Source organism: Cibotium barometz, chromosome 57 (assembly GCF_041138505.1).
Source record: "Cibotium barometz isolate CiBa-2024 chromosome 57, ASM4113850v1, whole genome shotgun sequence".
Taxonomy (NCBI): Eukaryota; Viridiplantae; Streptophyta; class Polypodiopsida; order Cyatheales; family Cibotiaceae; genus Cibotium; species Cibotium barometz.
Genome location: NC_141102.1, coordinates 21,249,276 through 21,264,462, shown reverse-complemented (window position 1 = coordinate 21,264,462; position 15,187 = coordinate 21,249,276). Strand labels below are relative to the sequence as shown.

The 15,187-nt window shown below is 36.7% G+C and overlaps 1 protein-coding gene across 1 annotated transcript; it reads right to left on the bottom strand.

Annotated features, from left to right (window-relative positions):
• Window positions 1-2,101: 2,101 nt before the first annotated feature.
• LOC147606545 (major pollen allergen Bet v 1-K-like) lies at window positions 2,102-3,042 on the bottom strand. Its single transcript, XM_086791916.1, has 2 exons — window positions 2,763-3,042; window positions 2,102-2,662 (listed from the first exon to the last, which is right to left on the bottom strand). Exons 1-2 carry the CDS (start codon window positions 3,031-3,033, stop codon window positions 2,385-2,387), a joined length of 549 nt encoding a protein of 182 aa, XP_086648042.1. The 5' UTR covers window positions 3,034-3,042; the 3' UTR covers window positions 2,102-2,384.
• Window positions 3,043-15,187: the final 12,145 nt, after the last annotated feature.

Genomic DNA, 15,187 nt, shown 5'->3' with positions numbered 1-15,187 from the left:
TCTTGAATCAGTATCTCCAAAACTCCTTGATCGGAATTCATAATTTCATACCAAAATTCCTTGAATTCTATAACCTTGATCCATAGCTCAATTCGAAGGGTCTCAAACTTAGTTTCAGATTTGGCGGAGTTTTGAGTGTATTTTGTTAAACTGGTCACACCTTCTTTCCTCGAGAGACTAACGAAAGAGTTTGGTCTTAGTCATAGTCTGATTCAGGTTCGAGTCGGACAAGATTTTTCCTAAACTATCTTTCTCAAAAAGGTTTGATAATTGAGTTACTATTTTACTGAATTTCTTTCTTTGAATACGAATTTCAATGAGGAATAAATTAATCATTTATCTAAATATTTCAATCTCGATAGATCTCCTGAATTTTTTTCTACAATCCGGGTGAATATAAAACGACATAAATTTCTCCCTTAGAGTATTTAATTATTCATTTATCAAATACTCATAGCATTTAAGAGAATTCTATTTTTGATATAAAAATAAATCCTTTATGCATCATTCTATGCATAAAATCAAATTCAATGAGAATAACACTTTTGAAATAAAAATAATTAATCTATGCATCTTCCTTTGCATAAAATCAAATTCAATGAGAATAACACTTTTGAAATAAAAATAATTCCTCTATGCATCTTCCTATCCATAAAATCAAATTCAATGAGAATAACACTTTTGAAATAAAAATCAAATTTAATAATTAATATCAATGATATCCATGCATATTCATAAGTGAATATGTACATGGAGTAATTAGAATATTTCTTTTAGATGCAAAAACGGTGGGAATTACTCTTTTAGAATAACATAAAAATAAACTTTCTTTTCCATAAAATTTTGGAAAATTTTTCCATAACCTCTGGCTGACCATTTCTCATTTTTAACATTCTATTTTTTACTTAAATTAACCCAAATTAGATTCCAAAAACTCTAATCTATACCATTTTCTAAAATCAAGAGAGTAAATAATAAAAAGAGTTTAATTAATCTTTTATTTAATCTTTCTAGGATTAAGAAAGGCTGGAATGTAAAGAAGAGAAGGAGGTGGCCTTTTCCTCAAAGCATAGCATTTGAATTTCATTCAATCAGCTTTGTAAAACATGAAAATCAAGAAAACTATAGATTTAAAATTAAACAAGTAAGAAAATTAACTTACATAGAGCTTGTAAGCTCTCCTTTGGCTTTAGGGATTGAGGGTTCTACTATTGTTTGAAGCAAGAGTGGCCACCAATTCACTTTGGAGAGGATTAGGCCAAAAACAATTAAATTATTAAAAAATTCAATGTAGATGGCTCAGGACAGGAGTAGAGTAACAGTGCATAAACACCATTAAGCTTTTACAAAAGGGGGAGGCTTCTATTTATAGGAAAAAGTGAGCCTCTAACCAAACAAACTGTTTCTAGAATTTTTCAGATCAATTTGGTCAATTTTTAACCATTTTTGGGTCATTTCAGCTTACTTTTTGGATCTAGTTTTGAAATAGGAGAGAGGAGAGATGAAATATCTCATTTTATTGATTTAAAATTGGAGGTAATGATGAGAAAAAGGTACCTACTTCATGAGGGGAGATCCCCACACTGAGGTGTCAAAATTCAGTTTTTTAATCCTTTTCTTTGGTCCTTAGTCCACTCTTCATCTCATGTCTCTTTTAAAAGTGAATTTGATTAGTTTAGAGTGCTTAAAATCAATTGGAGATAATTTTTAAGTAATTTTAAGTTATAGATGAGATTTGAAGAGTCCTTGTCCATGTAACTAGGGTGAGTATGCTTTGTTATAAAACTCCATGCAATTTAAGTCGCATACCATATATTGCCTCGATAATCTGCCTAGATACATTCACATTTGTTTGTAATCAACTGCGCTATAGATATAATGAGTTCTCGCTATGATTGTGTCCGGGCGATGTGCATACAATTGTGGTTAAGGAAAATGTGTATACAATTGTGGTTAAGGAAAATGTGCATACAATTGTGGCTAAGGAAAATGTTACAAGGTTTATCTAAATCACTAAGTACTAGAGGTAGTGTTTGGAATAGTATGTAAGTTTACATGTACGAGTTTGAGATGAGAAACAAACTTGGGAGAGAGGAGATGATCAGCATAACTTAAAGATTTATACACAATTTTACAAGTCATACAACAAAGCTAGTTTAGAGGCATATGCATAATGGTGGGATACTTAAATCATATATTTGCTTGAGGATAAGGCCTCCAGCGTCCTATGTGGCAATTCAACACCGAGCCAGCACTTTTATTATATAAGCCTGGAGGATAAGGCCTTCAGCATCATACGTGGAAATTCAACAATGAGCAAGTACTTTTATACTACATATCAGATGCACTTATTTGCTATATAGTGTAACCGTCCGAACGATCCTTCAAACAGAGCTCAGGTGTGACTCATGAGATTTGCAGATTTTGTGAAGTTCCTCCTTGATGAAGTCGTGGAAGTTGTGCTGCCCAAGGTCCACGTACTCCACGGTGTAGTGCATGAGGCAGGAGTCCACGTCAGCGCCAGGTAGGATCTGCAAGGAGTAGGCCAGGCGTGCGAAGTGTTTTCCGAGGGCGCCTCCGTCCACGAGAGTAGACTTGAAGCAATGCTTGTCGTGGTCGATCTCATCCCACCGCAGCTTCATGTAGCTATAGTGAGGGACGGCTATACTCGTATATAGTGAGAGAGAGCAAAACAAGTTAGCTTGAGCACACAGGACAAAATGTTACAAGCTAAACCTGACAAGCGAAGCGATGTTCATCACCTTCGTCATAGGTTACTAGGAAGACTCCTCCCGGCGCTAGAGGCGGCCCTTCAAGGTACTCCACTTTGTCGAAGTGCCCCGGCAGGACTATGGACGCCGACCTCTGGAGGTTCTTGACGTGATTCTGCCACACCACAGACGGAGGATGCTGGACGGTCACCTCGACGTGGAAGCTTTGCAGTTTGGAATCCATCTTCTTCTTCTTCTCGTTCACAACGTCGAAAGAAGGGTGTTCTAAGAGTACAGGCTCACAAACACGAGATATTACCATGAGTCTGGGTCAAGATAGGTGTATTGGCTCACAAACACGAGATACATGTGCATGAGGGGTCATTTAAGAAGTAGATTTGGTACATGCCTAAAGTGCGCAGGGACGGCACCTCGACGTGGAAGGTTTGCAGTTTGGAATTTTATGGACATAATATTTCCAACAAATACAAAATTTTATCCACCTATAATGTATTTTTCAATACATCACACAAAACCTCCTTATAGGAAACCTTATAGGAAAGCATGTAATATTCTAGCAACAAGTGAAAGTCAATGGTGTATTTTAAAAACTATATTTTAAAATAGAACATTTGAATTCTAAATTATGATACACATTTCTTTTTAGTGTAGGTGCATGAACCTCAATATGGTCTATTTCTTCATGTTTGTGAGCATATATAATCCCTATGCAATCTTCAATATGCTTCTACTCATGAGATCCCTACACACTTTATTCAATAGTAAGGCATTGCTTCTTTAATGACCCCCTCATGCAATTATCTCGTGTTTGTGAGACTTTAGTCCTATCTACACTCTATCCTTTAACCACACTCATGCTAATATCTCGTGTTTGTCAGCCCGTACTCTTATCTACACTCTACTCTTTAACTTTAATAAATTACTCTCATCAATGTCTCACCAACATCTTATGAGCTCTGCCTCTAAATGTTTTTCAAATCTCATCTAAAACCTAGATTGCTCCAATGATATCTTCTCTAACCAATGCCTCATCAACATCGGGCAAGCTCTACGTGTAAATGTTAGGTATCCTAGTGGCATAGCAAATGAACACGTTGGCTTCCTTTTCTAATTTGGTCTCTCTCTTTCTCCTCTACATAGCATATAATTGAAAACAATGCCACCAATGGGGGGGGTGTGTGTGGGGTGTGGTAGATGTTAATAATAGAACTCTTTCCCTACACAAAATATAACTGAGAACAATACCATCGATGGGGGGCCTGTGGGGTGTGGTAGATGGTAATAATAAAACTCTCTCTCTCTCTCTCTCTCTCTCTCTCTCTCTCTCTCTCTCTCTCTCTCAGGGTTGTAATATGCTTAAAATACAGCCTCAAAGTTATAATGTTGGTTCCATTAATTTTCACTACTAAAATATTACATGCTTTCATTTATTTGGTTTCCTATAAGGTGGTTTTTTGTGTTGTATTAAAAAACATATTGTAGGTGGATATTTATTTTGATTTGTTGTGATAAGACTACATATTGTGGCTAGGATACATTAAACTTTAATGTTTTATGGTCATTATTATAATTTGAGTGTAATCAACTAGAAGAACTAGAGTCTAAAAAATACTAGAGTAAAGACCAAAATAATTGATTAGGCTATATACAGTTATATAAAATTGAGAACAAGAACAACTAGAGGTGAGAGAAGCACTCATAGTGGTATTGTGGTGTGCATGTCCAGCTTTTCATAACCACACCCCTTAGTTGTACACATACCAACGTGCACTTTGTTTTTTGTATGTAATTAATGCGTATAGTAGGGCATAGACTCCTGATGGTAACAAGCCGTTTTATATATATTTAAAAACTTAAGGAAACATAATTTAAACCTTAAATTTAGGGTCACTAATTGGAAGAGAGGCAGATTAACACTTAGTAAGGAAACTTAAGTTTCCTTAAGTTTCTTAAGTAAACTTAAGGAAACATGATTCAAACCTCAAATTTAGGGTCATGAATTGGAAGTGAAGCAGTTTAACACTTAGTAGTAGGTAGACACAGTGGTCCTAACACCTCCACTATGAAAGAGAAATAGTTATCGTGGTTATGATATAGGTTATTATCTCAAATATCCGCGTGTCTAGGGTTTTAAACATGCATGGTTAAAGATGTACTTTAGTAGGTTTAAGCACATGATGTTCAAGTAAAATATTTGTTTGTTTGTTTGTGTGTGTGCATGTGAGCGTGTTTATGCATGTGTGTGTATGCATGTATGTGTACATGTGTGTGTGTGTGTATGTGTATGTATATTCATGAATGCATGTGCATTTCTAAATCTGTTTCTCAACACGCTACTTTAAGTTACCAATGTTTTATCCATCATAGAGAACCTTTGCTTCCATATGTTTGAATGTTTCTTCTTGTTGGTGGATACTTATGAAAGATTTTATACTTATTATGTAAAGCCTTTTCTAGATCCCTATCAATATGTGGTTCATCTAAGAGTATTTTCATCTTTTTTCAAGAAAAGAATAAACATATCATTATTAGGTAAGCACACCTTTACAAAACATAAGGAAAGCTAGCAAGAAGTAAAAAACAGCCTATAAAACAATATCTATATAAAATGCTATCATCTCTTTTTCAAGAGATAATAAATGTTTTTATTTTATGTAGGTAAGCACAACTTTAGAAAACAAAAGGAAAATAAGATTTTAGCAAACGGAACTAAAAACTAGCCTATAAAACTACCAAATTATAGAGCTAGCTTAGCAAAGGGAACTAAAACTAGCTTATAGAATGATATCCATATCCTTGTATCAAGTCTTAGTAGTCATCTTAAAACTTAGTTTTTTACTACAATTCCTAGAGTCACCATCACGCTTACTCAAACCATGTGATTATCACTAAGATTATCATCATGCTTAATTCCTAGGGTTCTTATTGTTCGACTCCTTCTAAAATTCTATCAGGCTACAATACGTTGTGCCTTGAACTCTTAATATCTTTCAATCCATTTAACCATGGAATTTGAGTTCAAGATGCAAAATTTATTGATCTTATCTCATAAGGTACTGTCCATCGCCCCTACGAGCTCATTTCCTTATGGTTCTTCCCCAACTACTCTATCATCTTCAAGATGGCTCCATAGGTGAGGCTTCTCTGGGTTAGGTGTACTAAGAAATTTTGTTATGTAAACAAGATATTCTTGTACAAGCCATCCTTCAGTCATACTACCCTTTTTCCGAGCTTGTTGCCACACAAATCCCTTTAAGGTTTTCATGAATCTCTCTAGAAAAAACATCCCACCAACTATGGATAGTCCCTGCAACTACAACCTCATCAATAATATGAACTAAGAGGTGCATCTAAATGGTCAATATGCTTGTTGGTAGAAACTTTTCTACCATGCACATGGCTTCCAAGGAGTTTAGATATGCCGACTCTAAGGTATCTTGCCTTATTTCCTTAATGTAGATCCAACGCACCAATGTACTAATCTTGTATATGGTAGCTCTTGTTTCTTCGGTGAGGCATCCCTTTATTGCAATTGGAAGCATGAATTGTAGAAATTTGTGCCAATCATGTGACTTTAAGCTACTAAGCTTGTCATCTTTTGTGAATGCACCCTTTAGGCTATGCATACATCCGATTGGGCTATGAAAGTTTGTAACTGTTCTCTTTACTTGTTTTTCCTCCAATTTATTTAAGACCCAAGGTGCTTGAGGTAGGACAACCTTTCCATCGGGTCATGGTTGTGGCCACAATTCTTCTATACCACTTGCAAACAACCACCAGATCACCCCTTTATCCCTTGCTCTCTTTGGCCCCATTTATGGTTTTCCAAAGCATCTTAGCTACATTCTTGAAGATGTAGCTAAGATGGTTTATTAGAAGATCACTCCAATAAGGAAGTCTGTGAAAAATGGAGAGCCTCTTCATCCTTGGGGGTGCAAAATTTCCATTATCCCTCCATGCTTTCTTCCAGTCACTTGTCTTTAAACACGGAGGTGGTTTGCCTAGATTTCCCTCTCGCAATTCATGATTCTCAGGGGTATATCACACATAACCCTGGTACTCTGTCTTTCGAAGTGATATAGAGAGTAACGAGCATCCAAATGAGGTCTACAAAAGGGGAATGCGTTGTATCCAGATATAGTAAAGCATTCAAATTGACAAGAAAGGTGATTACATAAACCACACATGCAAAACCTCACAAGTTTGATTAATTCATTAACAATGTAAAGGAAATCGTAAGCTGTATGTATCAAAACTTACTCGAGTATTCTCCGTAGCCTGGCCAATCATGTATAGTCCACATTACTATACCTTTCATAGTTGTAACTCTTTGCCCATAGTGCTTAGACATATCGTGAACTTGAATGCCATCTCAAAGCATTTTAATATCCTCTACCAATGGGGCCAAGTATACATCCATGTTCTTTACTTTGTACTTCTTCCCATGAACTATCACAATGATAGTAAGAGGTGTCTCTTCTTTATTGATAGCCATGGTGGGAGGTTATAAATTACAAGGTGAACATGCCATGTGCTCCATGATGAGCTACGTAGATCAAATGGATTCACACCATCCATTTCTAGCCCTAGAGAAATGTCATGAGGCTCTTCCTTGAAAATATGCCACTTCTCCTCAATGTGTCTCCGTGCGAGCAAATCAACTAGGATGCGCATGGACATAGATTTGCACCTGAACATATGTTTTATTCAAGGTATGATAGGGAAGTGTATAAGAACTTTTGCAGGGACCTTCTGCCCTTGAACATCTTTCCTGTATTATCTAAGCACCCTACAGCTTGCACATTCCTTGAGATGTGTGTATTCGTGTCAGTATAGGATACAATCATTGGGACAAGCATGGATACAATTGTAATCCATGCCAATCGTACTTAATAATCTTTTGGCCTCCACATGAGAGCTCGGGATCTCATTATCCTGTGGAAAGATTTTCTCCTTTAATAACATGCCAAGATGAAATAGGTATGCTTAATAACCATTGTGTACATTATACACACAAGAAAATTACCTTATAGTCATGTCATAGATACTTGAATAGCTCTATCATGCTTGCATCAGACCACCCAAACATTGATTTTAAGTTCAACATAGACATGCATGTGCATAATTTGGATATCCGAGCTTGAGGATAAAGTGGTATGTGCAAGGTTACCGAATTCCTCTTCTTCATGTGTTGTATCTTGACATTGTGTTGTGGTATAGTTCTCATCACCATGACTCTCTGGTCTATCGCCAAGCAATTCTGTAAATGCGTCCAACATCTCATTCATTGTAGCCTCCTCTAACATGTCCTCTTGTTGTTGATGTTGTTGGATGGGTTCCCGAGGAGAACTGTCCTGTATATTTTGGTTTGTTCATTTTCTTGTTTTGAAAATTGTATCTAGCAATGTTCTGTCGGACTGGATTTCTACGTGCTCGAAATGATCAACAATATTACTAGGATCATTGTGAGAGTGAAAACATAGATTTTGTAAACATTCCACTGGATATATACCATACATGAGTGCATGGTTATTATAAATTCTCCATTTTCGAGTGACTTGATACTTACAATGTGTGCATGGGCACATGCATCTCTCTTCAAGATTGACTGACGCCTCAATGGACACCACACCCAAGTGTTTGGAGGCTCCAAGTGTCGCAAGTGTATTGGGGTGCCACATTGTCATTGTTTGCCATCTCCACCACATTGGGATGTTTTTAATTTGGGCTAATGGGGGTCTCTTAAATAGGGAAGACCAAATTTGTCGGTCAATGTAATGTGAAATGTCAGATGCGGGAAAAAATTTAAATTCATAGTTTGTAAAAATTACGAGCATCGTGATAACTGCATTGGTATATTTGCCAAAAATTATTTTAATTATTTCCAGTGTATATACGGATGCTTATATCAGCGCAGATACCCACGCCAATAAAAAATACAAAACTCTACCGCACGACCATTTTTCTTGTTTTTCTTGTAGGAGAGTTGAATTCAGAGGTGAAGACTCATCACCCCCTCCTTTTTTTCCATGTTTCTTCCTTGTTGCCATGGATTTACTAATTTGTGTGTGTGTGTGTATTTGTATGTGTTTGTTTTATTTTGCAAATTTTTTTTCTTCTTCTCCTTCGCTTATTCTTCTCTCACTAGTCAAGGTAATGGTGTCAAAAGCAAGGGATTTTGTTTCCTTTGCCTTCCCCAACTCTATTATTGGTATGATTTGCTTGTGTTGTGTGTATTTGTAGGCTAGCCTATCTTTACACAATCTCTTCACTTCCAGCCTTCCAGGTAGTATGGACCGTAAACCCTTGCTGCTTTTGTTGTTTTTTCTCTTTTTTTACTTGTATACAAGAGGCCCTAAGATGGGGAGGTGGGTAGATAAATCATGTTGTATAGGCTTTTTTCCTTGTATAGAGTTTAAGCAAGAAGCTCATGCATAGAACTTATGCGTAGAGCTTGCATAGGATTCTTGTAATCTTGCATGAATCTTATGCATAGAGCTTGCATAAGCTTCATGCAAAGCTTGCAAGAAGCCTATGCATAGCCATTGTAAGAAGCCTATGAAGCTTATGCGCATAGAGCTAACATGGGCTTCTTACAAATGGCTATGCATAGGTTTGATGATCATGAGGGTTTGTTTGAGGGTCATAAGCATTCAAATTATGATGTATTGGATCCCCATTAGTATGTGATTAGTGATTCATCCATTGTTACACATGGGATTGGTGATACTTCTTCACATATGGGTTCATGGGATACCTGTGAGCATATGATGGACCATGAGGATCATAGGCATGAGTTTCTTATGTTGGATGTGCACATATGGAGAAATTCATCATTCATACACTATGAGAAGTATAGGCATGAGTTTCTTATGTTAGATGAGTTAGGCTACTCCTCTAGTGTGTTCATATGTAGAGATATTAATCATTCATTCACTACTCCTAGTTCTTATAGCTTTCTTGGGAGTATTCATGTAAATATAGTTCATGTGAATAATCATCCAATCATTATACATATTATGAGGAGATCATTCGTGGTGTTTTATAATCCCACTCTTCTCATTTTTTATGAATTCTCCTAGAAGGATTTAGATTGGGACGTCTCTAAATTCGAGCGATCATAGCTTACTTTACGTGTACCATGTACATGGGTGATTTCATACATGCATGAGACTATGGGTTAAATTGTCTTGATTTTATAAGTTTCCTATAGTTATTTATATTTTTAATCAATTAATTTATTAATTTATTAGCATAGTTGATGTAAGTGCAGATCCCTAGGTTGAATAATGGAGGCGAGCTAGTCAGGAAGATTTTGAGACACTTGACTTTGGGCTATGTTAGTAGAATACTATTTGATTTTGTGACAAGATGCACCATTTATTCTGTTATATAGATAGCATCCAGATTTATTATTGATGGATTTATAGGGACATGTGAAAGCACCCTGATGCATTTTAAATTTTACAAGAGATGTACACATTTATATGGTTTAAGGTTTATATCTATTTTAAGTAGTTTGGCTAGCACATTCATTAAAGTAAGCTATTTTTATTGAGGTCAACATCTTTGTGAAAGTCATTACTATTTTGAGTCCCACTAGTTATTTCAAGCAGTATGATGAAAATACACCAAGAGAAAGCATGGGCACACTCTTGTGTGGGAAAAAATTGAACCCAATCTTGTGTTATGTGAAAATTTTATGCTATGCTATGTTAATTATTACTTTGAAATTATTTTATGGGTCATTTTCCTCCAGCAATAATGAGGGTGGTGATGAATTTGAGGGTAATGAATGACTTTGATGAGTTGAGGTCTCGTAGGAGAGGCAGGTTTATGCACATGGATCTTGAGTGATTTGTATTTGATTCATATATTTTCTTAGATCTTGACATGATTATGAAGGTTGACCTACTAGAGGATATGGGTCATATATGGGCACCATTGATGGAGATAGAGCATGCCTATGTTGATTACTTTAGAGAATTTAAGGATGACATGGTCAACCACTTGGTGGATGATTCCAATTATCTCTCATGTGTGGATACATTGTCAGTATTTAGTGTGATGATTATGCTTATGATGCTACTATTGATCATGCTTTTACTTTGGAGGATCATACACATATAGATGGCCTTACACATGAGGATATAGTTCATGGAATAGATAATTTCCATACATTTATTGATAAAGGGGACCATGTCCTTGATGGTGCGAGTGATGTTATATGGGTTAGTAACATTGGTTCACCTTGGTTCTTGCATGATGCCTACTATGAGTCATGTTCTTTTGACTCCCATGGATGTTGACATGATCCTATGTTTTTGGGGGTGGCAACATTTGTCTTTAGATGGTTATATGCCACTTTTTGGGAGGCATATCTTACATATGTACATCCTAGTTTTGCTTTATACAATGATTCTTTTATGCCAAGACTACTTGACATTTCGGCCATGAGTTATGGGATACCTTGGTGTTGGATTCACACTATGGTCACACAAGCTTTCCATTTAATGTGGGAGATACTATTACATTGAGTTTTGGAGTTGGTGATGTGTGTTGTGCTTATTCATTTGACTTGACATAAATAAGGATAGCTTGGTTATTAATAGTGGTTCCCTAAATTTCCCATTGGATCCATGTGGTTGCATGGCTAGCCTCATCTTTGATGGTATTCCACCATCCTTTCCATTTTATCTCGAGGATCATGCATCTTTGGCATGGCTCATATTTTGGCATTTTGGTCTTTTTTTGATGACCTAGTATCGATACCTAGTTGTGGGTTGAGTTTTAGCTTTTGTATATAGCCTCTTGTATATGTTTGTTATGTATGGCCACCCTTCAATTTCTAGGATGAAATAATTATAGGAGGGAATGGTTTATAGCAAATGGATTTTTGTATATGAGGGATGGGACTAGGCACATGGGGTTTTAGGTACATTTAGACATATGTATTGGGGCATATCAGGCCTTGGGACTAGAAAAGGCACATGCCCTATGTGCTTGGTAGACCTTTTTGACATACTATACACATTTACCTTTCTTGGAGCTTATGTAAGCTTTCATGGCTATGTCATGGCAGACTTCCCATGTCTAGGTGCTACTCACTATGATGAGTGGATCTATGGTGGCACTCCCTTCATGAGTGCAATTAACATCTCTATCCCTAGATCCCTCTCTTGCAAAAGTGAAGCAATGGGATTCATGCAAAAACTCAAGCATCATATGGTTCTTCCTATAGTTCTATTTTTCTTTGCACCAATTCTCAAAAAATATTTGATTTGGTTTTTTAAGTGAGTATACAAATTCTTTTGAAGCCTTAAAAGTTGTATTGATCTTTCTATATTTCAAGAATTTTCAAAGGAGGTGATTGTGTAAGGAGCCTTCACCCTTTAATGACATATGGAAAGAATCTCTCACTATTATAAGAAGGCCTATTTTTATGTATATTTTGACAAAACTAAACATGTAAAAAAGCCCAAAATCGTTGAAATTCATGCTGGGAAAAGTGGTGGTATCATTTTGTTAAAACAACCCCCGAAATAAGCGTCGAAATTAACATTACAATAAGCATTGAAATTAAAATTGGTTAGTTGTATCGATGCTTATTTGGATAATTATTTTGACTACTACTTTACGACGGATGTAGGTTTTACATTTTTTTGGAATATAATGGTACATCCATGTGAAATCTTGCCGCACTATGCCAGCACTGAAGAGTACCCGACGACAAAGTGTACTCAAATTTCACAGAAACTAGGTTTTGATTACTTAGAAGAACTTACATAGGGTATTTTATTTATGTTTACAGTATATGATCACAAAAATTACTTAAAGGCATTTCTCCTGTTGTACATAGCGCCTTTTGTGAGAAAGGTTGAACCTAATCATTGGTGGACTCAGGGTTTGGCATTGTTCCCTAGAAACAACATTCATAATGCAAAAAATGAGAAATGGCAAGTGATTCAAAACTTTAACACTCCTTTAACATGGGTGCAAAGTGTAGAGTGCCTACCACATCAACCACGTCTATCCAATTGACGTTGATGCCCTCTCGCTTAAGTTGCTTGAGGAGGGCATTTGTGCCATGATTTAAGGCATACCTTTCCTCTATATCATTCATTGTGCACGACCCAACACTTCTTTAATGAAAGCATGAAAACCAACCATAAATACCTATGTACATGGAATGCACACTTGGTTGTGGCCTCCTCGTGTTGCTTATACTTGTGGGGCTTTGCATTGTTCTTCTTGCACTCCTCATCCCAAATCTCTTGTTGGTAAAAATACCAAGTCTTCTTTCCCCTATCTTCACCCATGCATGTGACGTTGTGTGGTAGTGCTGCATGCCATCCACTATGTGATCTTTTATCCACCCCTCTCCATTGCTTGGGGGGACTGGCCTAAAGTCACTCTTGATTTGATTTATGATGCAGTCCTCCTTTGCCACATCGAGTTTATGCCATGTATTTATAGTCATGGGTAAAGACTATATGGCATAAATCATGAATTTAAGTCTTCATCTTGTTGCTTACATTATTGAGGACCACATTTCCCTCACTACTCAGTATTGGTTATGAGCCGGATTGGGGGTTACCGTAGAGGAGTTTGTGTTAAAGCGTCAGGATGAGTGTGAGCATGGTGTCCCCTCACAACTGGAAATGGGTGGGTGTTCACACTGATGGGTAGAAGCATCTGTGGAGCCACCATAGAAATAACTCGACAAGCGATCCCATCTTCTACAACTCGAATTAGTCGAGAGAGCCATGGGTGGGTTTTGTGTGACTTGTCATGGAGTGTCTGTCTGTGTGACTTGTGTGGTGGTGGGTTGTGATGGTTGTGCGGAGAAGTGGCAAACCTTCCCCCCAAGTAGGCTTGAGATATAGCCCTTTTCGCGGGGCTAATTTGGGAGATGAAATTGAAAAATTGATTAGGGTATATTACCTATAGAGTAGGCACAGTGGTGGAGATATTAGGGTTGTATATGTAGGTGTGTTATTTGGTGTGATATTCATGGTCTACACACACACACACACACACACACACACAAATAAAGGTGGTTATGCGCATGGTTATGCAAGGGAGCCAATGTTTAGGTTTAGGGTTTGCATGGCATAAGCATGGGGCATCATCAAGCCCATGCTTATATCCATTTCTTTGTGGATTGATAAAGGGGAAAACTTATGGTGTGGAGAACCATAACTTCTTCTTCAAGAAACTCCACTACATCATTTAAGAAATGAGTCCTTCACTCACTTATGAATTTTAGTGGACATTCAAACCTTGTGATGACATTATCATAGAGGAACTTTATAGTTACCCTCGCATCAGCCCTTACTATGGCCTTAACCTTAGTTGTTAACCCTCATTAGACACCTCACCAGCTTGATGCCATCCATTGGCAACCATCACTTTATTTGGTCATTTACATTAAAAATAGTAATATTGTATATTTTATGTGTGTGATCATCGTTTGTCTATGAAAGGAGTGTCAGAGTTTAATTATAGAGATTGCATGCTTAGATTAAGTGTTTGCACAAGACTAGGCGGCCTTGGAAAGACATTGACCTATATTTTAAGTATGGAAAGCCAAGGTGTGAAGGCTGGGGGGCCAAGATAAGTGTCGGTTTGTATTCTCACCATCCATTCTCTTATGAAAATAATAGAGTTCTCTTCTTCTATACTCTCTTGCTCTCTTGTGTGTCTTACCTAATTCAATTAGAGCTATTATATGCTCATTGTGTATGTGTGAGTGTTTGTAAGAGAGAGAGATTGAGTGAGAGGAGGGTCAAGCTTCCGTTGGAGTGCGACGATGACATTAGAGTGGAGCTTTGGAGTGTGGTTGCATGACAACATCGTCTCCTACAAAAATTTGAGCACAAGTATCTACAAGGTGAGTGACACACCTTTCCCATGCAATTGTGAGCTAGGTTATGAAAGATTAGCTTCTCAGTTGAGCTATTTTATGCTCCGGAGTGCCATTGGGAAAAGCCCCATGACCTTGGTTAGTTCCTACACTCTTTCTATGGTGCAAGGGCTTCCCACCATAAATGACTCTGCTATTAGGGAAAAGCCCACTGCATAGCCACAATGCATTTTGAATGGGTATGTGCGTATGAATGATTTCTATTATATTTCTATTTTCAATGTTTTTTTCAAGAATGATATATATGAAATGCTGAAATTTTTGTTGCATTAGTGTTGAAATTTGAAGAAACTTATGTTCAGTTTTTATAATTTTTGCATGATTTGTAATTTCTACGTGTTTTTTAATTTTTGTAATTTCTGTGAGTTCTGTAATTTTTGCATTTAGGTTAAAGCTTCTCCCACGTATCATTTACAAGTTTAATTTGTGATTTTTTACATTTTTTATTTTTCTATATTTTTTAATTTTGAGAAAAAACAGTCAATTGAACATGAAATTGAAAGAATTTGGTTAAATAGATGATAAAAGT